This window comes from Molossus molossus, unplaced genomic scaffold, assembly GCF_014108415.1.
Source record: "Molossus molossus isolate mMolMol1 unplaced genomic scaffold, mMolMol1.p scaffold_m16_p_14, whole genome shotgun sequence".
Classification (NCBI taxonomy): Eukaryota; Metazoa; Chordata; class Mammalia; order Chiroptera; family Molossidae; genus Molossus; species Molossus molossus.
Genome location: NW_023425349.1, coordinates 13,274,354 through 13,300,981, shown reverse-complemented (window position 1 = coordinate 13,300,981; position 26,628 = coordinate 13,274,354). Strand labels below are relative to the sequence as shown.

The 26,628-nt window shown below is 40.9% G+C and overlaps 1 protein-coding gene across 2 annotated transcripts; it reads right to left on the bottom strand.

Moving 5' to 3' along the window:
- Positions 1-332: 332 nt before the first annotated feature.
- PSMD5 (proteasome 26S subunit, non-ATPase 5) lies at positions 333-26,110 on the bottom strand. 2 transcript variants are annotated; one of them, XM_036262036.1, is made up of 10 exons: positions 25,938-26,110; positions 19,930-20,074; positions 18,832-18,945; positions 18,352-18,480; positions 15,431-15,540; positions 10,642-10,784; positions 9,720-9,911; positions 7,533-7,642; positions 7,020-7,160; positions 333-931 (listed from the first exon to the last, which is right to left on the bottom strand). In XM_036262036.1, the coding sequence occupies exons 1-10, from the start codon at positions 26,108-26,110 to the stop codon at positions 674-676; spliced, it is 1,515 nt and encodes a 504-aa protein (XP_036117929.1). In that variant the 3' UTR covers positions 333-673. The 2 variants fall into 2 exon arrangements, with proteins under 2 accessions (XP_036117929.1, XP_036117930.1); XM_036262037.1 differs by lacking the exon at positions 333-931 and adding an exon at positions 6,416-6,448.
- Between the last annotated feature and the right edge of the window lie 518 nt (positions 26,111-26,628).

The following is a 26,628-nucleotide window of genomic DNA, read 5'->3' as shown; positions in this document are numbered from 1 at the left end:
CTTAGTATAGAGAACATACTTAAGATCCCATATTACTTGGTTTTCAAAGAATACTTATATCCAAGACTTTGTAAGTGGAATCAGAAGGGGGAAAGGGACCGGGGAAAAAAAGGGGGGAGGGGGAATGGGAAGAGAAACAGTTTGGTTCCATTTTAGTTGAAGCAGATTTTATTTATTCATTCATTCATTCATTTATATCCTCACTGGAGGATATGTTCATTGATTTTAGAGAGGAAGAGAGAGAGAGAACCATTGATCGGTTGCCTCCCGTACATGCCCCAGCTGAGGACTCAACCTGCAACCCAGGTATATACCCTACTGGAATTAAACCCACAATCACCTGGTGTATGGGATGACGCTTCAACCAACTGAGCAACCCGGCCACAGCTGAAGCAGATTTTAAAATAAGACAGTGAATCACAAACATTTTCTGGGAGAATGAACCTTCCATCTTCTTATAAACAGTAAGGCAGTCAAATGAATGTGAAAAACATCTGTTTCAATTATGACCAAGTTTCCTGCTCTCTTGCTTTCACATTGTATTTCAATATAGAAACACAACAAATGTTGGTGATGAAATTAGGTCCGACGCTAGGACAATTCTGGGGGAAGAGAAGTCTGTTATGCCTTAGGAGAAGTCTTGGTCCAAAAGTGATTTAGACTCTAGAAGAAATCACTCAGCTCCTTCCACTGCTGTTGTAGAAACAGGTTTCACATAGTATGGACCTTCACTCAGGTAAGTTCTGAGCCTCAAATAATTTGGGTTCCCAAAGATTTCTGCAACTGTCTTGGAATTGGCAAGTGCTTTCACCAGTTCATATTTGGCATCCTTTGAAACTTTGTCATGCTCCACGGACCGGTCCATCACATACTCTATAAAACCTGGACTGTTAAACATAAGCTTCTGAGCCCAGGGTTGGTTTGCAATGGCCTGAAATGGAAGGCAAAGAGAACACAATTCCTTTGAGCTTTAATAAGTTACGTTTGTTAGTGGGATGACACAATCCTTAGATAGAAATTTGGCAGCATGAGCCTTAAAAATATTAACTTTTTCAGAAAGAATATATGTACTCCTATATTTATAGCAGCACTATTTACAATAGCTAAGATCTGGAAACAACCCAAGTGCCCATCAGTAGACGAGTGGATAAAAGAGCTGTGGTACATGTACACAATGGAATATTATGCAGCTGTAAGAAAGAAAGATCTCGCCCTGGCCAGTTTTGCTCAGTGGTTAGAGCGTCGGCCTGCGGTCGGGAGAGACCCGGGTTCGGTTCCCGCTCAGGGCACGTACTTCGGTTGCAGTTTGTCCCCGGCCCTGGTTGGTCGTGCGGGTGGCAGCCACTCGATGTGTCCCTTCACGTCGATGTTTCTTACTCTCTCTCCTTTCCTCTCTCTCCCTCCCTCTCTATCTGTACAAAAAAATGGAAAAATATCCTCGGGTGAGGATAAAAAAAAAAAAAAAAAAAAAAAGAAAGAAAGATCTCTTATCATTTGAGATGACATGGAGGGACCTGGAGAGTATTATGCTAAGAGAAACAAACCAAGCAGAGAAAGACAGGTATCACATGATTTCACTTATTTGTGGAATATAATGAACTAAACAAACTGATGAACAAAACTGACCCTTAGACATAGAGGTAGGGTACAGACTGACAAACCCCAGAAGAGGTGATGTTGGAAGGGGGGGGAAGATAACTTATATGCATGTATGCATAACCAATGGACATAGACAACAAAGCTGGGGAAGGGGTGGGGGAGATGTAGAGGGTATCAATGGGGGAAAAAGGAGAAACATCTGTAACAAAAACGAATTAATAAAAGTAATTTTTTAAAAAAATTAACTTTTTGCCCAAGTAAATTTCCTCCTGGGAATCTAATTTGAGAAAATAATCTTGGGAACTTCTGGTCAAGATGGCGGGTAGGTAAACGCGGTATCGCGTCCTCCCACAACCACATCCAAGTTACAACTGAACTACAGAACAACCATCATTCAAAACTGCCTGAAATCAAGCTGAATGGAAGTCCTACAACTACGGAATTAAAGCAGCAGCCACATCTAGACTGGTAGGAGGGGCGGAGGGGGAGGGGCTGGTCCCACACCCTCGTGTAGCAGATAAAATCAGGAGAACACCTCGGCTGGGAAGGTCCTCCCTGAGGGCTGAGGGGTCCCCATCCCACACCAGGTGCCCTGCTCAGGGTTCCAGTGCCAGGAAGAGAATCCCCATAACTTCTGGCTGGAAAAACCAGCAGGAACTGAGGCTCAGAGAAGCTGACACGGCTGGAGCCCCAGACTTATCGGACTCTCTCCCTCTAAGCTCGGAGGGGATGCAGCTCGAGGGGCACCAGAGACATACAGGGAAGAACTGAGCTGTTTGGCACTGGAACGAGGGCTGGAGAGGGGGCTTTCTCGGGGACAAACGTGCTGTCAGAGGCCTTTGTTCCTTTGGTGAGCCCTTCTCTGGGGCGGCAGACAGCCACCATATCTGGGACTCCAGCAACCTGGCTCACACTGGTAGCCCCGCCCTGCTGACTCCCTGAGGCCATGCCCTGCCCCACCCAATTTTGAGGCCCACCCAAGCTGTTGCTACTTGCTTAACCATAGGATTGGCCTGTTTTGGATCCTGCTTCACGTTTTTCCTAAATTCTTTCAAACAAGCAGCATCTGATCTCAGCTAGCCCCATACCACTTGTTATGTAATACACAGAAATAAACACAGGGAGGCAGCCAAAATGAGGAGACAAAGGAACAGGTCCCAAATGAAAGAACAGAACAAAACCCCAAGAAAAGAACTAAGTGAAATGGAGATAAGCAACCTAACAGATGCTGAGTTTAAAATACTGCTTATAAGGATGCTCAATGAACTTAATGAGAACCTCAGTGAACTTAGTGAGGGCCTCAAGAGCATAAAAAAGGACCAGTCAGAAATGATGGATGCACAGTTAGAAATGAAGGAGGCATTAACTGAAATAAAGAATAACTTACACAGATTCAATAGTAGAGTACGTAAATCCAAGAAGCAAGCCATCGATTTGAAATATAAGGAAGCAAAAAACGCCCAATCAGAACAGCAAAAAGAAAAAAGAATCCAAAAAATGAGGATAGCGTAAGGAGCCTCTGGGACAACTTCAAGCGTGCCAACATTCACATCTTGGGGGTGCCAGAAGGAGAAGAGTGAAAACAAGAAATTAAAAACCTGTTTGAAACAATAATGGCAGAAAACTTTCCTAACTTGGTGAAGAAAACAGACATACAAGTCCAGGAAGCACAGAGTCCCAAACAAGATGAACCCCAAGAGGCCCACACCAAGACACATCATCATCAAAATTCAAAAGGTTCAAGACAAAGAGAGATCTTAAAAGCAGCAAGAGAAAGGCAGTTAGTTACCTACAAGGGAGTTCCCATAAGGCTGTCAGTTGATTTCTCAAAAGAAACTTTGCAGGCCAGAAGGGAATGGCAAGAAATATTCAGAGTGATGAAAAGCAAGACCCTACAACCAAGATTACTCTATCCTGCAAAGCTGTCATTTAGAATCGACGGCCATATAAAGAATTTCCCAGACAAGAAAAAGTTAAAGGAGTTCAGCATCACCACCAAACTGTTATTATATGAAATAATGAAGGGTCTTTTTGAAGAAAAAGATAAAATATATGAACAATCAAAATGGCAATGAATACATATCTATCGACAATGGAATCTACAAACAAAATGAACAGGCAGAGCAGAAACATTCTCATAGATACAGAGAACATTTTGTTGGTTGCCAGATGGGAGGGGGGTTGGGGGAATGGGTGAAAAAGGTGAAGGGATTAAGAAGTACAAATTCATTGCTACATTGACAAACCTCAAAGGGAAAGGGGTTGGGGGGTAGGAAGAAATAAACCAAAGAACTTATATGCATAACCAATGGACACAGACAATAGTGTGGGAAAAGGCGGGAGGGGGGCGGGAGTGGGGAGGAGGGGATCAATGGGGGAAAAATAAGGAACATCTGTAATACATTCTACATTCAACAATAAATATTAAGAAAAAAAAAAGAAAATAATCTTGCCCTGGACAGTTTTGCTCAGGGGTTAGAGCATTGGCCCACAGACCGAAGGGTCTCAGGTTCAATCCCCAGCCACAGTCAAGGTTGTGTGGGAGGCAACCAATCGATGTGTCTCTCTCACTTTAATGTTTCTCTCTTTCTCTCTACTTTTCTCCCTTCCATTCTACCTAAAAAAAGCAATAGAAAAATATCCTTGGGTGAGGATTAACAACCTCCACCAAAAGAAAGAAAACAATCTAAATGTTAAAAAAAAAATTGTATACAAAGATGTTCATCACAGTGTGACAGTTAAGATATAAATGTCTAATAATGAGGGGATGGATAAGTAAATTATGGTATATAGCAACAAAACATTAAATAAATATTAATAATAGTATCTATTAAAAATAAATAAATTTATTATATGAAAAAAATAGATCCAAATTATATACATGGCATAATTACAATAGAGGAAAAAATAAAAACTAGAGAAGAAAAGACTACCTGAAACTCTCATACATGTACATAAGATGGTATTTTCGCCCTGGCCGGTTTGGCTCAGCGGTTGGAGTGTCGTCCTGCGGTCCTGAGAGACCTGGGTTCGGTTCCCGCTAAGGGCGCGTGCCTCGGTTGCAGTTTGTCCCCGGCCCTGGTCGGTTGTGCGGGTGGCAGCCACTCGATGTGTTCCTTTCACATCGATGTTTCTCTCTCTCTCCCCCTTCCTCTCTCTCCCTCCCACTCTACCTGAACAAAAAAAAAAAAAAAAAAAAAAAGATGGTATTTTCTCTTCTTTTTTTATCCTCACCCGAAGATATGTTTATTGATTTGAGAGAGGAAAGGAGGATCCTGGGGGGGTGGGACATTGATGTTAGATAGAAACACATCTTGGATATGCCTGACTAGGGATTGAACCCGCAACCTAGGTATGTGCTCTGACTGGGAATTGAACCTGAAACCTACTGGTGTACAGGATAATGCTACAACCAACTGTGCTATCCAGCCAGGGCAAGATGGTATTTTCAAGAATGCTAATTGTAACATCATTTGTAATAGGTACTACCTAAATCTTCATTTACAGAATTATATATTGTGGCTATACAGTAAAATACTAATGACTTTCTAATTGCCTCTTTGGTATAGATTAATCTTAAAAACATAATTATTGAGGAGAAAAAGCAAATTGCAGAATGATAGGAACAGCATGACACCATTTACAGAGTTTAAGAATATGTACTACAATTTGTTTAAGGATATATACATATATAGTAAAAGTATAAAATGATTTGTGTGCTTATAAACCCTGAATTCATGACAGTGATTACATTCAGAGAAGCAGGAAAGAGAATGGGATTGGACAGAGGTAGCAAGGTATGACTGTATGTTTTAAATATTTCATCAACCAATCAAGCAAGCAATCAATATTAACACTAATACTAATAGGAAATACACCAAACAGGTATAACTTTATATCATTTAAAAAATGTCTACTTCTCCATCTTTTCCAAATTTTAAAATAATGAAAAAGCAATTTTTACATTGTTTTTAAAAAAATCTCACTACTACATTTTAATGAAGAACACGGAATAATCAAGTCTATAGCTTAGTTCCTTCCTCCCTAAATGTGTTCTGCAGACCAGCAGCAGAAGTATCACTTGGTAGCTTGTATGAAATTCAGGATCTCAGGCTCCATCCTAGAATCACTGAATCAAAATCCATGTTTTAACAAGATCTTAAGGTTTGAGAAAGATCAGCCTAGTTAACAACAGTCGAGGATGAAGGCTGGGCTGAAATAAAAACAGCTGTCCCCAACAAGTAAATAAAAATTACTTCCACAATTGTGGCCAACTAAATACAACATAATGTAGAAGAGTGTATGTGTGTGTGTGTGTGTGGGGGGGGTAATGTAATAATGAGAATATCAAGACAGGAGTCAAAATAACCACTGCAGTAACTTTTGGCAAGGGTAAATCAATCTAAAGACAATGTTCTTGAAGTTGACAGAAACACTGTATACTTCAAGACCCAGATCATGTATCACATCCTTCAGGCAGTCTTCCCTTCCTTGTTACCTCCACTCTCCTTGTTCCCTGCCTGGGTAGGACAAACATATTGCTTGAGATCCCATTAAGATTACTAATGTCATTACTATATTTCACAAGCCTAGCTACCATTGTAAGTGCTGGGGCCACAAAGATAAATCAGGTATGGTTCCTATTCTCAACAAACTCTGTTTAACAGGTCAAGAAATAAACATTTTCAACATAATGTAATAAATAGAACACAGAGATATAAGCCTTACCACAATTCTAATTATATAATTAACTATACAATTATATTTACTGTCTGGGTCCCTCAACAGACAGTGAGCTACATGAAAGGAAGGTCTTTGTATATTTTGTTCACTACTGTATCCCTAGTACCTAGAAAAAAAGAAAAAGAAAAAAGAAACTCAACCAAATATTTGCTGAATGAATGGATAAATGCAAAGTATGAGAGTCAACATTTCTTAACTCAACCTTGTCAGTTTGGGCAAAGCTTACTGAAGAGATACCTGAGCTAGTCCTTGAAGTATGAATAAGATGTTAACAAGCAAAGTCAGGGAAGAGTGCTGAAAGCAGAGAGCACACAAAAGTCTAGAGATATGAAGCAAGCAGTCTGGTATCACTAGAGCATTAAGCGCCAGAAGGGCAATGGCTGGAAATAAGGCTCAGGAAGAAGACCAGGCTGGCTCAATAAAGGCTTGCTTGATGGTAGATAAGGAATCTGGAATGAATTCTGTGATCTCATAGCACTCTGTGCTCTGCCACAGCATCTAATACCATTTACTGAAACAATCTATATATACATCTGTTATAGCAATAGCAGAGGCGAGAAACTACTATGCACTTGTATATCTCTGGGACTTGGCAGAAGGCCTGGCTAATTGAAAGTACTCATGTGGTGGACAGGCAGAGTCCCGGAAGGACCTGTGGAAATGGAGAGGATGCCTACCGTGAACACTTTTAAGGCAGCACAGTGTAGTTCAGGAAAGGGTTGATTACTGATGCCACGGAAGAGCTCCAATGGGTCTCGGGATAAAGAAGAAAACCAGGATTCTGTCATCCTCAGGAGGTCATCAGTTTGTTGCTCAGGCTACAGGACAGAAAATAAAAATCTCAAGACATCTGAAAGACAGGAGACCTGGGTTCTGATGGCACTCTGCCATAACTTGCTGTGTGATTTCTGCCAAGTCTGGAGCACTTTTCCCCAAACCCAGCCCAGATTTTCCCAGTCTTTTTGAATAAAGTTGATTAAGCAATCTCTAGGGTCTGCTCCAGTCCCATATTCTACGATTCCACTTCAAAAATGTCACTAGTCATACGAGGTTATCCTCTTTCACTAAGAGTTACGAAAGATGGCATTTATTTGGTCAACATTTATATTATATTAACCAGTATTATGTTTTGACTCATACAGATTTATTCTCCCAAACATTATCCTTCATTAATTTCCCATTCTACTTACTGGTAAATAAAGAAGAGATGAAACTGCATCCAAACACCTAATTTTGAGCTCCGTTGAGGCATTTTTTGCTTGATATCCTATTCTCATGAGTAAGTGTTCAAATCGAGTTCCTTTGAAGAATACCAAGATAGTTTTTGTTGTAAAATACAAATAACATAAAATGTACCATTTTAAAGCACAGCTCAGTGGCATAAGTACATTCACACTGTTTTGCAACCATCAACACCATCCATCTCCAGAACTTTATTTCAAATAGAAAGTCATACTCATTAAATAATAACTCCCCATTCTTCCCTATCCCCATCTCCTGGTAACCCCTATTCTAGTTCTTATTTCTATGTATTTGACCATTTAGGTACCTTGTATAAGTGCAATTATATAGTAGTTATCCTTTTGTGTCTGGCTTATTTCATTCAACATGTCTTCAAGGTTTCTCCATGTTGTAGCATGTATGAGAATTTCATTCATTTTTAAGGTTGAATAACATTCCATTGTATGTACATACCACATTTTGTTTATCCTTCTTTCATCCATCAATGAATAGTTGGGTCATTTCTACCCTTTTTGGCTATTTTGAATAACAGCTGTTAATGAACATAGGTGTACAAACATCTATTAGAGTTTGTTTTCAATTCTTTTGGGTATATACATAGAAGTGGAATTGCTGAATCATATGGTAATTCTACATTTAATTTTTTGAGAAATCACCACACTGTTTTCCATATTGACCACACTATTTATATTCCTACCAATATGCACAAGTATAAAATACAAATAACATAAAATTTCTCACATTCTTTCAATACTTTTAAAAACAAATACGTTTTTATTGATTTTTTAGAGAGAGAAGGAGAGAGAGAAATATCAATCGGCTGCCTCCTGCATGCCCATTACTAGGGATCAAGCCCGCAACCCAGGCATGTGCCTTGACCGGGAATCAAACTGGGACCTCTCAGTCCATGGGATATCTTAATTTTTGACAAGGATTCAAATATATAAGTTAATTGGCTGGTACATTAATTGCTTTGTAGAAACTTTTACATATGGCAGTCTTTTTACCATGACCTTGGAATCATCCGTAAAATGTCTCATAATTATTAGTGAAATTTTTTAAAACTTGGCTGGCCCAAACACTCTTTCCTTTCTACATCTTCCTTAACTAGTATTCATGGTACAAAGAGCATAGGCTGGATTCAGAAAGACCTGGGTTCACGTGCCAGTTCTAACATTGACTTAGTTTTCTGAATTTTATTGACTCACTTCACCACTCTAGGCCTTATTTTCCTCATTTTAAAAAAAGGGTATAACAACTACTTCTCAGGGTTGTTGTGAATATTTAATGAAAAGACCCATTTTTATATTTGTAAAGTCAAGGAAGGAAAAAGATAAAAAATTTGTTACAAGATGTTAAGAGTGATACTTTTATGGAACATCTATCTACGAGTACCTTAAAAGCACTATGAATCTGACCCTCCCAAAAATAATGTATAGCACTGTTAGAACTCTTGGATATATATGTTCAAAATATATTGTTGTGTACCACAACTAGTATCTTTGTATATGTACTTTTCTAAGTGCTTTTACCTATGACACAGAATCTTTCTATAATCCTTCAAAGAACATATAGAGCTGATAGTCTCATTTTACAGATAAGGTAGCTGAAACTCAGAGAAGTTAAAAGTTTCTAAGGTCATACAGACTGGGGCAGCTGCTACTCAAATCCAGGTCCTTTGATTACTAATCTTCTACACTTTGACTTACATATGCTATTGCATATGAATATGTGTTATAAGCTTCTTACTTGGTCTCTACCTACATGTTTATTTTTATGTTGGTTTAGATTGGTAGGGGTAAGGGTCATAGTATATGAAAGCAAAGCATACTTTAAAAAATCTCACTGTTCACTTAATACCCATTGAGATGGCTATTATTTTTTTTTAAAAGTGCTCAGCTGGTGTGGCTCAGTGGATTGAGCATTGCCCCATGCACCAAGATGTCGCCGTTTTGATTCCCAGTCAGGTACATGCTCAAGTTGCAGGCTTGATCCTCAGTAAGGGGTGTGCAGGAGGCCACCAATAGATGTTTCTCTCTCTCTCCACACCCCTCTAAAATCAATAAAGACATAATGAAAGAAAATTTTAAAAAATTAAGATATCCTTAAAGAAAATAAAAACAAGTCATATCAACCTGTCTTTTGTAAAACCTGTTTTCCTTCAACATTGGATCCCAGGATTCCAATCGTGTCCACTGCTACACCAATCATGGTGGGGTCCTGACTTTCTGTCATTTCAAAGACTTTTTCCACAAAAACAGGAAAACGTTCACAGATCTGTTGAGGACTATCCATGATAGCCAGGTTTCCAAAAAACTTCACAAATCCTAGAGATAGTTACAAAAATATTTTTAATAGGGGAAGAAGACAGCATAAATTGTGGGTCCTATGTTTTCATAGAGACAGTAATAAATTTCAGGCCAGAGAAAGAAAGGCAACGGTACTGTGTTGCCTGAAAATCAGACAGACCATAAGTAAATATTGAAGGACCTGAAACGTGTGGTCCCCCCAGGGTGTTAATGGAGCTGGGTCCAAATACTGAAGCACTGTCACATGCAAGAGGGAGAACAAAGAACAAGGATCAGTGGATATGAATCACAGGAAGTTAAGGTTGGAGTCATTAGTAGGAAGAAATTTTAAAACAGGATTTCTTCAATGGATCTAGGCTACCTAATGAAGGAATAAATCTCCAATTTCTAGAAGTGCTCAAGAAAAACTAATCAACCATATCTTTGAACAGAATGGCTGGAATAGTTCCTATCTTAGCTACGATTACAACTCAGAGATTTGATGAATCTGTGAATATACTGTAAATATCACTACTATTTTTATTTATGTTTCTTTTGGTTGAAATGCAAAGGAAACTATCCTAATGCTCTAAACAGGAGCACTTCCAGAATCAACAGTGCAAGGCTCCCACAGCAGAGATTCTCCCTCATTAAGGGCTATAAGTTGGGGTTTCATCTCAAGGGAATAAGCTCTAAACATGATCCCTGGCCTGCCCTGACAGAAACAAAACATGTACCCATCATTTCCACAGGCATCAAAATGTCTTACCTGGCAAATAGAAGCTAGAGAAAGGGTCTGAATCTGCCCCAACAATTATATTAGATATCTGATCAATTACTCCTTCTTGAGCAAGGTACTGTCGTCCATGATGAGTATGTGCCAGCGATGTCACCATTTCTATACAGGTGGCTCTGAAATGCCAAGATTTTCCATATGATTAGCATGGTTTATAAATTGTTTATATGTAGGTTATCTTATTTAACTCTTCCCACAAAATCTGGAAGGTCACTAATCCTAGCTCTACTTTTCAGATGAGGGTACAGGATGAAAAACCGGCAGTGACTTGTCCAGAATCACATTATTACAATGCAGAGTTTAGACTTACATCTTGACTTTCTGACTTAAGGTCCGCTTATTGTTTCTACTATAACATAGCTACTTACTAAGAGATTTTTAAAAATTTTGTTTTATTTTGAAATGTCAAACATATACAAAAGTAAAGAGAACAGAACAGTAAGCCCCTGGGTATCCATAATCCTCACTGTATAGTTATCAAAATTTTGCTTAGCTTATTTCATCTTTTTCTCTATTTTTTGCTGATTATTATTAATTAATAATAATAATTATTATTATTTTTATCCTCACTTGAGGACATTTTTACATTTATCTTCAGATACAGCGGGAGGGAGAGAGTGAGGAAGAGAGAGAGACAGAAACATCGATGTGAGAGAGACACATCGACTGGTTGCCACCTGCACTGCCCCAACCGGGGCCAGGGAATAACCGTAACCCAAGGTATGTGCCCTTAGCGGGAACAGAAGCCAACGCTCTAACTGCTGAGCCAAACTGGCCATGGCTTGCTGAATTACTTTAAAGCTAGTTCTAGTCATCATGCCATTGACCCCATAGTATACACCTCTAAAAATATAAATATATTCTCACACAATTATGCCTTTACCACATATTTAAAAATTAATAGTAATTCTTTGGTATCACCTGATACCCAACCATGATCAAATTTTCCCAAGAAACTAAAAAAGTATTTTTATAGTTGATCCTAAGGTATTTTGAATGACTATTTGCAAGGTTTTTTTCCTATGTCACAAAATCTAATACATAGCTAAAAACATTAACAAAATTAATTTCCTTATTAGAAATGCTTTGAAACAGTGTAACTGGTGACTAATTTTTGCATATGAGTAACAATTTCAGTCACATTTAAAGAACTAGGACAACCAGAAAATCATTTAAGGAAAACAAAATCCTTTGTAACTATTGTGCTTTTATAACAGCAAAATACTTGAAGCACACCAAGTGTTCAACAATGAGGATGTATCAGTCAATTGTGGATATCAACCACAAATATTTGACAAATATTAAAGGGAATTAAGGGAGTAGACGGCGGGGAGTGGTAAGACTGGAATTAACATTTCTTTGAGGACCTATGTCAGCCATTGTATTGATTCCTAGAGTAAATGCACATAATCCTCATATTATCTTTTTTTTTTTTTAACTTATCTTTATTGTTGATGTATTACAGATGTCCCTCTTTTTCCCTCCCTTGTCCCACCCGCTTTCCCCACACTATTGTCTGTGTCTATTGGTTATGCATATAAGTTCTTTGTTTCTCTCTTCCAGCCCCACCTCCCCCATTCCCTTTGAGGTTCATCAGTCTTAACAACCCATTTGTATTTCCTAATCCCTTCATCTTTTTCACCCAACTTCCCTCCCATATAGCAACCAACAAAAAGTTATCTGTATTTATGAGCTATTTCTGTTCTGCTTGTTCATTTTGTTTGTAAATTCAATTGTTGATAGATAGGTATTTATTGCCATTCTATTGTTCGTTATTTTTTTATCTTCTTCAAGATGACCCGTCAATATTTCATATAATACTGGTCTGGTACTGATGAACTCCTTTCGCTTTTTCTTGTCTGGGAAATTCTTTATATGTCTATCGATTCGAAATAATAGCTTTGGAGGATAGAGTAATCTTGGTTGTAGGTCCTTGTTTTTCATCACTTTAAATATTTCTTGCCACTCCCTCCTGGCCTGCAAAGTTTCTTTTGGGAAGCTGGCTGATAGCCTTGTTAGAGCTCCCTTGTGGGTAACGAACTGCTTTTCTCTTGCTGCTTTTAAGATTCTCTTTTTGTCTTTAACCTTTTGCATTTTGTTGATGCTATGTCTTGGTGCAGACGTCTTTGCGTTCATCTTGTTAGGGACTCTCTGCTACCTGGACTTGTATATCTGTTTCCTTCACCAAGTTAGGAAAGCTTTCTGTCATTATTTTTTCAAATAAGTTTTCAATTTCTTGTCCTCTCTCTTCTTCCGGCACTCTCAAGATGCGAATGCTGGTACACTTGAAGTTATCCCACAGGCTCCTTATACTATCCTCATTTTTTTGGATTTTTTTTTTCTTTTTGCTGTTCTGATTGGGTGTTTTTTGCTTCCTTGTATTTCAAATCGATGGTTTGCTTCTTGGCTTCACTTACTCTACTATTGATTCCCTGTAAATTATCCTTTATTTCGTTTAGTGCATCCTTCATTTCTGACTGGTCCTTTATTATGCTCTTGAGGGCCCTCACTAAGTTCATTGAGCATTCTTTTCTCTTTTTTTTTATCCTCACCCGAGGACATTTTTCCATTTTTTGCAGATAGAGTGGGAGGGAGAGAGAAGAAGAGAGAGAGAGAGAGAGAAACATCGATGTGAAAGGGACACATCGAGTGGCTGCCACCCGCACGACCAACCAGGGCCGGGGACAAACTGCAACCGAGGTACATGCCCTTAGCAGGAACCGAACCCGGGTCTCTCCGGACCGCAGGTGGATGCTCTAACCACTGAGCCAAACCGGCCAGGGCCATTGAGCATTCTTATAAGCAGTGTTTTGAACTCTGCATCTGTTAAGATTGCTTATCTCCATTTCATTTAGTTCTTTTCCTGGAGTTTTGTTCTGTTTTTTTCATTTGGGACATGTTTCTTTGTCCCTCATTTTGGCTACCTCCCTGTGTTTGTTTCTATGTATCAGGTAGAGTTGCTATGTCTCCTAGGTTTCCTAGGGTGACCTGTAGTAGGTGTCCTGTAGGGTTCAGTGGCATAGCCTCCCTGATCACCAGCTGGGCCTTTGAGGTGAACCCCTCATGTGGACTTTACACCCATCAATTGGAGGGTTTTACACAGGCTGATCAGCTGTGCAGGGGCCCACCACACAGAGCAAGACTTACTTCAGCAGAGCTCTCATACCCTCTGAGTCCATTCCTTAAGATTGTTACTTGTGGAGAAGGTTGGGTGGTGGCGCTTTGACAAGGTATGAAGCTATCCACTGGGTGTGCTAGCTCTGGGGTCAAGTCAGCCACTGCCTGTGTTCCACCCAGGGCCACCAGGCATAAGCTACAAAGCAATCTGCAGATGGCTGCTTCTTGTGCTGGGTTTGGAGGTGCCCAGGCAAAGCCAAGCTGGGAACCAAGCCTGGCTGCTTCTAATGCTGGGTCTGGGGCCACTTAGTGAGAGGTATGGGGCTCGCTGTGGCCAGATGCTGCTTGTGTGAGAGAATTTAGGAAAATCTGAAGCAGGAGCCCAAACAGGCCAATCCTATGGTAAAGCCACTGGAAACAGCTTGGGTAGGTGTGAAAGTTGGGTGGGGCAAGGCCTCAGGGAATAACCAGGGTGGAGCAAACAGTATAAGCCAGGTTGTTGGGAGTCCCAGATAAGGTGGCCATCTGCCCATCCATTGGGGGAAGGGCTCACAAAGGAACAAAGGCCTTCACCAGCACGTCTGTTCAGGAGAAAGCTGCCTCACCAGTCTTCGCCCCATGCCAAAACTCAGTTCTTCCCCGTATGTCTCTGGTGCCTTTCAAGCTGCCTCCCCCATGCTGGAGCCTGGAAGGTGTGAGTCCAGGCAAGTCCACACACAGGCCCTTTAAGAGGAGCTGTCTGGGGCTCCAGCAGCCTCAGCCTCCCTCAGCCTCAGCTCCCACTGGTTTTTATAGCCAGAAGTCATGGGGACTTCTCTTCCTGGTACTGGAACCCTGAGCTGGGCACCTGGTGTGGGATGGGGACCCCTTGCTCCTTAGGGAGGACCTTCACAGCTGAGGTAGTCCTCCTGATTTTTATCCACCACACGTGGGTGTGGGACCAGCCCATCTACACCTGTGCCCCTTCTACCAGTCTCGATGTGGCTTCTTCTTTAATTCCATAGTTGTAGGACTTCCATTCAGCTCGATTTCAGGTGGTTCTGAAGGATGTCTGTTCTGTAGTTTAGTTGTAATTCTGACATGGTTGTGGAAGGAGGCGACACTGCGTTTACCTATGCCACCATCTTGACCATATTATCTTCTTTATAGATTTGTCATTGTTCCGTTTAGATGAGGAAACTTGAGGTGCAAAATGGTTACAATGATTTGTCCAAAGTCAAACAGCAAATTAGTAGAGATGCATGCAAACCGAAGTCTTACTCATTTTCAAAAGTCGATGTTTTCCTATCATGCCATAGTGCTATTATTTAACACCACCACAAAATGTGCATGGTAGCACATTAAGTAATGCAACACAGCAGTCATTATGTGATTACAAATTTTAAAAAGCAAACATGTATGCCTAAGGACAGCAAACACAGTCATTCGAAAGTAGCTGTACTGTCATATGGGGCTTTGCTAAGTTCCAGTACGTTGTCACAGTTATCACTTGAGCAATCTTCTAACGGCCCCTTCTTCAAAACACACATTTGACCTGAGACTGCAACCTGGGCACAAGCTTCACTAGGGAAGATAAGTCCCAAGCTTGTTTCCTGGCCCTCCAAAGGAGGGCATTTCGCTCTAAGAATTCTCTCAAACAACATACCTGACCAGCACATCCTCCCCAGTCAGCTCTTTGAGGAGTTGGGTTACCAACCCACTGGTGGTACAGTAGTTTAGAGAGTCTGGTGACACAGAAGAGATCTCCACAATCAGCTAAAAGAAAGAAAAGCAGAAAGGTCAAAACAGCCCAAACTTATTAAATCTCATTTCATGTTAAATTCAGGACTAGGCACCTTACATGAATTTTTAAAAATCCATTATGTAGCCCTGGCCAGTTTTGCTCAGTGGTTAGAACATCAGCCCATGGACCAAAGAGTCATGGGTTTGATTCTGGTCAAGGGCACATACCTTGGCTGCTGTTCAATCCCTAGCCCTGGTTGGGTTGGAGTGGGAGGCAACCAATAGATGAGTCTCTCTCACATCAGTATTTTTTTTTTCTCTCTCTCTCTCTCCCTCCCTCACTCCCACTCTATCTGAAAATCAATAGAGAAATATCCTCAGATAAGGATTAAAAAAAAATCCATTATCTCCACAAGCAGGAAAATCTCATTGAACACCTAAAAAATTATTTTGGGTCCCGGCCGAGTGGCTCACTTGGTTGGAGCACGATCGTGTACACCAAAAGTTTGTGGGTTTCAGTCCCAGTCAATACACATACCTAGGTTGCGGGTTCAATTCCCAGTCAGGCACATACAAGAGGCAACCAATTGACATTGATGTTCCTCTCCCTCCCTTCTCTCTCTAAAATCAATGAAAGAGATCCTTGTGTGAGCAAAAACAAAGAAAGAAAGAAATTATTTTGGCACAGTACAGTACTCCATTATATCTGGGTGTATCTGCACTTTTTACAAAAGAAATCATTAAGGTACAAAAGCCTGAATCAGCATCAATAAACAGATTGTAAAAATCATTCATTCATTCATGCATGCACGCATTCTGTCAGTCAGTCACTCATTCATCAAGTATGTTCTGAGGGTTTACTGAGAGATATAGGACACTAAAGGATTTCAAGCAGAGAAATGACAGAACCAGATTTTTATTTTTTTTAAACTTTAAAAAAAATCTTCACCTGAAGATATGTTTATTGATTTTAGAGAGGAAGGGAGAGAGAAACATCGACTGGTTGCTTCTTGTATGTACCTGATTGGGGATTGAACCCGAAACCTAGGTATGTGCCCTGATTGGGAATTGAACTGCAACCTCTTGGTGTATGGGATGACACTCCAACTAACAGAGCCACATGGCCAGGGTCAGATTTGGATTTTTAAAAGACAATTCTAACTGCATGTGAAGATAAACTAGTGATGACAAAAATGGATGAGAGAACCAGTTCGGATGAAAATATAATAGTCCAGGTGAGAAATATTGGTATCTTAGACTAGGGTGTTGGTAGCTAGATCAAGGAAGAGCAATGCTTGGGTTTAAGAAAAACTGACACAACATGATGGCTGAATGGATATGTGGCCAGGAGAACAAGGCCTCATATAGAATGAACTGGGAGTCTAATACCCAATCACATGGACTATGAGACAGAGCCAGTTTGCTGTTGCTGTTTTTTATGAAGGACATGTGGTGGGTGGAAAAGATCAGGAGTTTGATTCCAACATGAGTGTGAGGGGCCTAGAATATGTCCAAGGCGGAGAGAGTGAGTAAGTTGGACATCAAGGTCTGAGCTCAGAAGAGAGGTCTGGGCTGGAGGTTTACATTTGAAGAGTCATCACAATTATAGATGGGAACTAAAATCACAGGATAAATAAAATTTCCTAAAAGTAAATAGATTATAGGGAGGAGAGTTTGGGACTCTGCCTTCACAAACCCCAACAATTAAAAACTTTTTTTCTTTATTGATCTTTAGAGGAGAGGAAAGGAAAGGGAGAGAGATAGAAACATCGATGAGAGAGAACATTGACTGGCCACCTCCTGCATGCCCCCCACTGGGGATTTGGTCCACAACCTGGGCATGTGGCCTGACCGGGAATCGAACCTGCGACCTCTTGGTGCATGGGTCAACGCTCAACCAGTGAGCAACACCAGCTGGGCTAAACCCCAACAATTAAATAGTGCAATAGAGAGTAATGAGCCAGGAGACTTAGAAGAAATAGCTAGAGAGGCAGAAGGAAAACCAGGATAGCTTGGAAGCAAGGCATGCATAGTAATTACGTATTCTGAAGCCCTGGCCAGTTTGGCTCAGCAGTTAGAGCATCAGCCCACAGACTGAAGAGTTGTGGGTTTGATTCTGGTCAAGGGCATGTACCTCAGCTGCAGTTTGTCCCTGGCCCTGGTGGGGTTGTACAGGAGGCAACCAGTTGATATGTCTCTCTCACCCACTCTATCTGATAGATAATAAATGGAGGAACATCCTCGAGTGAGGATTTAAAAAAGAAAGTGTTTTGAAGAGGGAATTAGAATGTAGAGGATTTGTTTTAAATATGCAGCTTATTAACTGTGTGGCCTTGGGTCAATTACTCCATTAACAATGAGGTTCATGATAATGATATACATACAGGGTTTTCTGTGAGAACCAAAAACAATACATGTTAGGATTTAGCACAGTACTTAGTACAAAGCTGGTACAAATGAGAAGCATTTCTTCTTACTACTACTACTACAACTAAGTTTCTCAAAGTCTAGCTTCAATGTTATCTCTTCTACTATAGTACTTAATAAAGCAGTATACTTTTATTTTATTTTATTTTTTGGTGTGTGCCCCTAGCGGGAACAAAACCCAAGACTCTCTGGTCCGCAGGCCGATGCTCCAATCGCTGAGCCAAACCAGCTAGGGCTCATATTTTTATATGACTGTCTCACACATTAGGTGGGGAGTTCATCCCTATACCCCCAATACTATAGGGCCTCACTGACTATATACTCAATAAATGTATATTTAATGAGCCATCTTGCCTTCCAAGTAACCCTCACTGCATTCTAATTTGTAGGAGGCAGAAGGTGTGCTTTTCATCTTACCTCATAGACCCTGTATCGAACAATATCATTAGTTTTCATTACAGTTTTCAAATTATCCAGCAAATTGCTTTCAAATAAAGCCTCTAGTCCAGCTTGGGTCAGTGATATTCTTGACAGGGATTTAATGGCCTATAAGGAGAGAAAATATCTCTTAAGTCATCAAAATACAAAACATTAAAATCTACTTCAGAAGATTGATGTGAAAATTAATGTATGGAATGCACCTTATCCAATGAGCATTCACTACATTTTAGCTATTACTATTTATAATCGGAAAAGATACATAGTAGTCTCAATAGAAAATATGTAACTTTTGCTTCTTAAAAAGTAACCCTGTGTAAACCCTATGAGGGATAATTGAGATATGTATATTCTAGAAAATAGAGGGGGTTTATCACCTCTCAATCCAGAAAGCCTTTCTTTGTCTTTTAGAACACTAATATCTCTGCATGTTTAAGCTGATGGTTCTTGCTAACTCACCGCTTTAGCTACAGATAGATTCTCTCCACCAATACAATAAATTATTTGTTTTAGTAATTCAGGATTATTTAGAATCTCAGTAACAGCATCAGAATTTTCAACAATTCTTCCAACCTGAAAGAAAAAAAAAATCAGAAATATTCTTCCAAGGTAGGGCAGCAGGTGAACACATGATGGTCAAATTACTGTAATGTATAGTTATTTTAAGAGTTACTGATTACAACTATAAGACAAGTCATTAAAAATTCTGAATGACCCTAATTTATTAAAGCCAAACACACAAATGGCAGAGTCACATCTTTGAAAGGAAAAAAAAGTGGGTAAAGACTTGAGACGCCTCAGTGAGTAAAAACAAAAAAAATCCTAGTTCTATTCATTTTTAGCTGCACTGAAATGCTGGGTAAATTAAATAACTTCTCTGAGCCTAATTTCTTGTCTATAAAATAGATACTTAAGTGTAGGATAGTAATGAAGATTAATGAGACTAAATAGATGAAGAATATATTACAGTGTCTGGCACATAAATAATAAATCGACTATTTCCCCAATTTGTTGAATAAAAACTTTATAGAAGAGGAAAGAAAAAAACAGTAGTTGAATACCTACTGGATAAATTAATTGCTCAGCTCCTAACATTCTCAGCAGCAGTTTTTCATTCAAATAGTAGTATGTTTTGATTGCCAAGGTGATAGGAGTTACTGTTTTAGTTTGTTGGTTTAGTGACCTTTACAGTAAAACTTCATTCATGCCACTATAATAAGACTTAACGTGGCAATCTTTTTCTCAAAACTAGGGGGTCCTTTAAGAAAAGAAATAAGCTTTATTTATCTTGGTAGCTCTAACAGCAGACGTTACAGTGCCTGGCATGTAAAAGTAACTTAGTAATTGATGAAAGAATGATGCTATTGGTACTTAGAACTTCTTACTTTGGCTTGTATCCCCCTGGTCATAGTTAGCTATGTACACTAGAATAGAGTAGACAGTCCCTAGGGACAAAGAGAGATCATGTTTTCTTCATCTCTCTGCACAGAGCCTAGCCCAGAGCAGGTGGTCACTAAGTGTTGCTTCCCCTTATTATGTGCTAGCAAAATTTCATACCTGAGATAGAGTGAGGATTTTTACGGAATCATTGGGGTGAGTCAGTCCCCTCTGCAGGTTAACCCTTAGGTCCCGGGCCACGTGAACTGGCTCCAGAGCTTGGAGCAATCTCTCCAGAATGGATACACACAAAGTAATCTGTTCCCTAAAGGAGACACCATAGACCTCATTAATTCATGTCCTGTCAGGTAGAATCTAATGATATCTGACACCTGGCTCAATGAGGATCTCCACACAGACTTCTATTTGAAACATCAGCTTTTACTTTAACATTAAATGTTTATGCCTGGCCAGTGTGGCTCACTGGTTGAGCACTGACCCAGGCACCAAGAGGATGCTGGTTAGATTCTTGGTCAGGGCACATGCCCAGGTTGTGGGCCCGATCCCCAGTGGGGTCATGCAGGAGGCGGCCAGTCGATGTTCTCTCTCATTGATGTTTCTCTCTCTCTCTCTCAAATCAATAAAATAAATAAATAAATACATGTTCATTAAACATTTACTAAGTACCTATTATGTGCCATGCCTGTGCTAGGACTACAGAGAATGGTAAGATATATTCTATAACCTCAAGGAACTCAGTCTAGTCGAAGATGCACTAAAATAGGCAACTATAATCCAGGTAGATAAATGCTAAGTTAGAGCTGGAAGCTGTGGGAATAAAGAACAAAGGAGCCCTGGCCAGTTTGACTCAGCGGTAGAGCGTCGGCCTGCGGTCCAGAGACCCGGGTGCTGGGGGCACGTGCCTCGGTTGCAGTTTGTCCCCGGCCCTGGTTGGGTCGTGCGGGTGGCAGCCACTCAATGTGTCCCTTTCGCGCCCATGTTTCTCCCTCTCTCTCCCTCCCCACTCTATATGAACAAAAAATGGAAAAATGTCCTTGGGTGAGGATAAAAAAAAAAAAGAACAAAGGGTACAGAGTATACCTGAGCAAAATTTTGAGAAAAAGTGAGTTACCTAAGAGAAGAAAGGTATTCCAGGTAAAAGGCACAGTAGCACATGAAAAGGCACAGAAGAAGGAGACAGTGTTATGCATTCAAGGAACCACAAGTAACTTGGTATGACTGGAGTCAGAATGGTAGAGAAGTAGGAAGAAGGTAAAAGGAGGGAGATGAATGGAAAGAAATTAAATTTAAAAAATACAGAGCAGTCAGATTTTGATAGGTCTTTTATGTCCTACTATGGAAGTCTGCCTTTTTTCAGAAGGCAATGGCAAGTCAAGAAGTGGTTTTAAAGCAGAAGTAACATGATGAGATCTGACTTACAGAAATCACTCTGCATCAGTGTTAGAGAAAGAACTTTCAATAGGAAGGCAGTTTATGGTAAGGTGATGAAATAGTGAAAGAGATGAATAGCAATGGGGATGGAGAAGAGAGAAAAGGTTCAAGAACTGTTAAAGAGGTAAATCAATCAGAACTTGATGACTACCAGATGTAGATGTAATTTCAAGAATAACTTCCTTGTCTCTTAATAGGTAATAAAAGAAACTGAGCACTAATACACTGCTAATAGGGAGCATATTATTAAACTGGTATGATCTTGCTAAAAGGTGATTAAGCAATAAAAGGCTTTCTTAAAAATGAATGTATCACCAAGATCACTGAAAACATGTTCACACAAAAATGTGTATATGAATGTTTATAGCAGTGGAAATAACTCAAATGCCCATAAATTAAATGCATAAATGTGGTATAGCCACAAAAGGAAATATTATTCAACCATAAAAAGGAATGAAGTAGTGATGCATGCTACAACATGAACCTTGAAAATATTATGCTAAGTGAAAGAAGCGAGACAGACACAAAAGGCTTTCTTTTTTTTTTTTTAATCCTCACCCGAGGACATTTTTCCATTTTTTGTACAGATAGAGTGGGAGGGAGAAAGAGGGGGAGGGAGGGAGGGGGGGAGGGAGGGAGGGGGAGAGAGAGAGAGAGAGAGAGAGAAACATCGACGTGAAAGGGACACATCAAGTGGCTGCCACCCGCACGACCAACCAGGGCCGGGGACAAACTGCAACCAAGGTACATGCCCTTAGCGGGAACCGAACCCGGGTCTCTCCGGACCGCAGGCCGATACTCTAACGGCTGAGCCAAACCGGCCAGGGCCAAAAGGCTTTCTTTTGATGATGATTCTATTTACATAAAATGTCCAGAATAGACAAATCCAGAGACAGAAAGCATATCACTGGCCACGAGGAGCTGGGGAAGGAGATAAAGAGGAGAAATGGGGAGAGACTGCTAATGGGTTTCTTTTCCTCTTAAAAATTTTGGCCCTGATCAGGCAGCTCAGTGGTTTTGAGTGTTGTCCGCCAAGGTTGTAGGTTCGATCTCCGGTCAAGTCACATACAAGAATCAACCACTGTATGCATAAAGAAGTGGAATAACAAATTGATGTCTCTGTCTCTCTCTCCTTTCCTCTCGCTCTAAAAATCAATCAATAAACACAGCAATTGTACATACCATAAAATGCAGTCCTGTTGACATTAAGTACATTCACAATGTTGTACAATCACCACCAGTATCCACCTCCAGAATTTTTTCATCTTCCATTAAAACTGAAACTCTGTATCCATTAAACACTAACTCCTCATTTTCCCTTTTCCTCAGCCCCTGGTGACCACCTTTCTATGTTCTCTCTGTGAATCTGACTATTCTAGGTACTGCATATGAGTGAGATCATACAATACTTTCAAGGAGAAAATTTCTGGATCAAATATATTTTTAAACTCTTCTAAATTATAAAATACAAAGTGTTTTTTTAGTCAAACACCACAGATGTGCACAAAAAGAAAAGTTACCATCCTATTCTTCTAAGTTCCACTTCCATATTAATGGTTTCTGCTTTATCTTAAAGATATCTCCAATTTATACCAGCCTGTGTGTGTGTGTGTGGGGGGGGGGGTTGTAATTCTTTTCAAAATTACTCATAATGGAATCATCAACTCCTATAATTCCTCACTCAACACAAATGAGATCTTTACCTGTCCACATATATAGATCTACCTCACCTTTTCTAATAAATGCATAGTGTTACACATTAATGTGTCAAATTGTATTTAGAATCCCTTTTTAATGGATATTTAGGTTGTTTCTAGTTTTTTTTGGTCACTTTCTGTTAGAATAGTTCTGTATATACATTTTATGAGTGAATATACCTGCATGTTAAATTCTTATAACAGGAATCTGCCCTGGCCGGTTTGGTTCAGTTCCCGCTAAGGGCACATACCTCAGTTGCAGTTTGTCCCCAGCCCTGGTTGGGTCGTGCGGGTGGCAGCCACTTGATGTGTCCCTTTCACATCGATGTTTCTCTCTCTGTCTCTCCCTCCCGCTCTATCTGAACAAAAAATGGGAAAAAAATGTCCTCGGGTGAGGATAAAAAAAAAATTCTTGTAACAGGAATTACTGGATTGAATGATACGTAAATGTAAAATGTTACACTCAGCACTGTGGAAATAGAAGGATCGTATCTCGACATAATAAAGGCCATATATGAAAGACCTACAGCCAACATCAACTCAATGGGCAGAAACTAAAAGCATTTCCCTTAAGAACAGGAACAAGACAGGGATGCCCAATTTCGCCACTCTTATTTAACATTGTACTGGAAGTCTTAGCCACGGCAATCAGACAGGAAGAAAAAATAAAAGGGATCCAAGTTGGAAAGGAGGAAGTGAAACTGTCATTATTTGCAGATGACATGATATTATACATAGAAAACCCTAAATACTCCATCAAAAATCTACTAGACTTAATAAATGAATTTGGCAAAGTAGCAGGATACAAAATTAACATCAAGAAATCGACGGCATTCTTATACACCAATGATGAACTCACAGAAAGGGAAACTGAAAAAACAATCCCATTTACCATTACAGCAAAAAAATTAAGATACCTAGGAATAAACCTAACCAAAGAAGCAAAGGACCTATTTGCACAAAACTACAGGACACTGAAAACAGAAACAGAGGAAGATATAAAAAAGTGGAAGCACATACGTTGTTCATAGATTGGAAGAATTAACATCATTAAAATGTCCATATTACCCAAAGCAATCTATAGATTTAATGCAATCCCCATCAAAATACCAATGACATATTTCACAGAAGTAGAACAAATATGTCAAAAGTTCATATGGAACCAAAAAAGACCCCGAATAGCCACAGCAATCTTGAAAAAGGACAAAGTAGGTAGGATCACAATACCAGATTATCAGGTTATACTACAAAGCCACTGTAACCAAAAAGCCTGGTACTGGCACAAGAACAGGCATATAGACCAGTGGAACAGAACAGAGAACCCAGAAATGGACCCAAGGCAATATGCTCAATTAATATTTGACCAAGGAGGCAAGAGCATACAGTGGAGTAAAGACAGCCTCTTTAATAAATCGTGTTGGGAAAATTGGACAGCTACATGCAAAAAAGTGAAACAAGACCATCAACTTACACCATACACAAAAATAAACTCAAAATGGATAAAAGACTTAAATGTGACTCGTGAATCCATAAAAATCCTAGAAGAAAATGTAGACAACAAAATTTCGGACATCATACGGAACAGAATTTTCACTGATACATCACCTAAGGCAACAGAAACAAAAGAGAAAATGAACACATGGGACTACATCAAACTAAAAAGCTTCTGCACAGCAAAAGATACAATCATCAAATGGAAAGGCAACCCACTGTATGGGAGAGCATCATTGCCAATGATGTATCAGATAAGGGGTCAATTTCCAATATATATAGAGTGCTCCTACAACTCCACAAAAGGAAGATAAAGAACCCAATGAAAAAATGGGCAGAGGAGCTGAATAGACACCTCTCCAAACAGGACATACAAATGGCTAAGAGACATATGAAGAAATGCTCAACATCACTAATCATCAGAGAGATGCAAATTAAAACAACTATGAGGGATCACCTCACACCTGTCAGAATAGCCACCATCAACAGATCATCAAACAACAAGTGCTGGCGAGGGTGTGGAGAAAAGGGGACTCTAATACACTGCTGGTGGGAATGCAGACTGGTGCAGCCGCTGTGGAAGACACTATGGTGTTACCTCAGAAAATTAAAAACTGAACTTCCATTTGACCCAGTGATCCCTCTTCTAGGAATATACCCTAAGAAGCCTAAAACAGCAATCAGGAAGAATAGATGTACCCCCTTGTTCATAGCAGCACTATTTACAATAGCTAAGATCTGGAAACAGCCCAAGTGTCCATCAGTAGACGAATGGATAAAAAAGCTGTGGTACATGTACACAATGGAGTACTATGCAGCTGTAAGAAAGAAAGATCTCTTATCCTTTGAGACGACATGGAGGGGCCTGGAAAGTGAAATAAGCCAAGCAGAAAAAGACAAATACCACATGATGTCACTTATATACGGAATATAATGAACATACCAGTCTGAGGAATATGGTAGAACCAGAAACATGGAAGTAGGGCAGAGACTGACATCCCTCAGAAGAGGGCTTATATGCATGTATGCATGACCAATGGACATGGACAACAAAGCCGGGGACGGGATGGGGGTGAGGGGAATGGGGAGGAGGGTGTCAATGGGGTAAAAAAGGAGAAACATCTGTAACAAAAATAAAATTAAAACAAACATAAACAAACCGAAAAAACCCAACAAAATAAAAAGAAATGTAAAATGTTGGTGGATCTGGCCAAATTGCCAGGATAGGACCCCTTCTTCAGAGGAGGAAAAAAACCAAGCACTTGTACACGTGATTATGCAGTCCTGCCTGGAGATGGGCAACTTGGCTTCCCCACCTCCTCCCCAATTCCCATCTCAAGGATGAAGGCAGTGAGGCCCGGATGGTCAGGGGCAGGCTCAGAGGCTGAACTTGAACCCATCTCTTGCCTCTCGGCCTAGGGTCCTTCCCTCTCTAAAATTCCTTTGCGACTGGGTAACGCCCCCCATCGTCCCACCCTCCCGCCTCTATACTCGGGGGTGTCTCGCCCCAGCCCCTTCACCACGCTCACGCGGCGGGGGTCCTCTCACCGGTGGTTTTCGTTGAGCAGGGAGAAAAGTGGGCTAAGGCGCAGTTCCGCCGCGTGCTCGCGGAGCTCGCTGAGCGGCACCGCCTGCAACACCGACTGAAGCGCGCGTAGCTCCTCCAGCGGCGCTTCCAGCCGCGACACATCCCTCAGCAGCGCCAGCACCTGGGCCGCCATCACGCCTCCTCAGCAGGAAGGGACTTGCCCGCCGGCGCTCCCGTCTCCCGGCGTGCTTCTCCGAGTCTCGCGAGACCTGACGGACACCGCCTCCCTTCGCTGGAGTTTGGCGGTGACTGCGAACTGTCCGGCCTCAGCGGCAGCAGGGCGGCGCTGGCGGACGGCGCGCGTGCGGGGACCGCCAAGCCTCGCGAGAGCGGGTCCGTCAGGGCCGCTCGGTCGTGGTTGTGGGGTCGCAGTTGAGCGTCATCTTAGGCGCCGCTCGTTCGGTCACGCAGTTGTCCGTTTCCAGGGGGCTTGCGAATTTCCCACCCAGCGCGAAGGCTCGACAGATGCCGGCAAGCGGAGGAATGAGAAGGAGAACCAACCGAAGGTTAAGCGGTGTCGCCAACCGCCTCCTGGCTCTGAAACCACGCTCTCGACAGCGGCGAGGGCGGGGGTGGTAGAGGCCGCTGCGTCGTGGGCAGCGGCCGAGGCCACCCCAGGCGGAGGGAGGCGAAGGGCGGCGAAGGGCATCC